General features: G+C 70.9%; 1 protein-coding gene across 1 annotated transcript in view; it reads left to right on the forward strand.

The window, feature by feature from the left end:
• The window catches only part of ATRAID (all-trans retinoic acid-induced differentiation factor), a gene marked incomplete at its 3' end in the record, with an annotated part of 1,106 nt that extends 770 nt beyond the window's left edge, over positions 1-336 (forward strand). The window contains exons 4-5 of the mRNA XM_010001775.1: positions 46-146; positions 250-336. Of these exons, the coding sequence (XP_010000077.1) occupies positions 46-146; positions 250-336 (188 nt within the window). The remainder of the gene's footprint in view (positions 1-45; positions 147-249) is intronic.
• Positions 337-340: the final 4 nt, after the last annotated feature.

Raw genomic sequence — 340 nt, forward strand, 5'->3', positions numbered from 1 at the left:
GCTGGGCTCGGCCAGGACCCCTGACTCCCCGCCCTGCTCTGCCAGCCTGGCCGTGCCCCGAGAACGCTGCCTGCGCCCCAGCCGGCCCCGGCCTCGCTCAGTGCCTCTGCGAAAGCCCCTTCCACGGCTACAAGTGCCTGCGTGAGGTGAGCACCCGTTGGATGGGATCCCCGTCCGCGAGTGGCCCTGCCAGAGCACCGCGAGGGGTGGGAGGTGGTTCTGGGGTCCCTCAGCGCTGCTTCCCCACAGGGCACCTTCCCCGTGCTGCTCTTCTGTGGGATCCTGGGAGCTGCCACGCTGTCCCTGTCCCTCCTGCTGTGGGGCACCCAGCGCCGGAAAG

The sequence above is a fragment of the Chaetura pelagica genome, unplaced genomic scaffold, assembly GCF_000747805.2.
Source record: "Chaetura pelagica isolate M959 unplaced genomic scaffold, ChaPel_1.0 scaffold307, whole genome shotgun sequence".
NCBI classification, from domain to species: Eukaryota; Metazoa; Chordata; class Aves; order Apodiformes; family Apodidae; genus Chaetura; species Chaetura pelagica.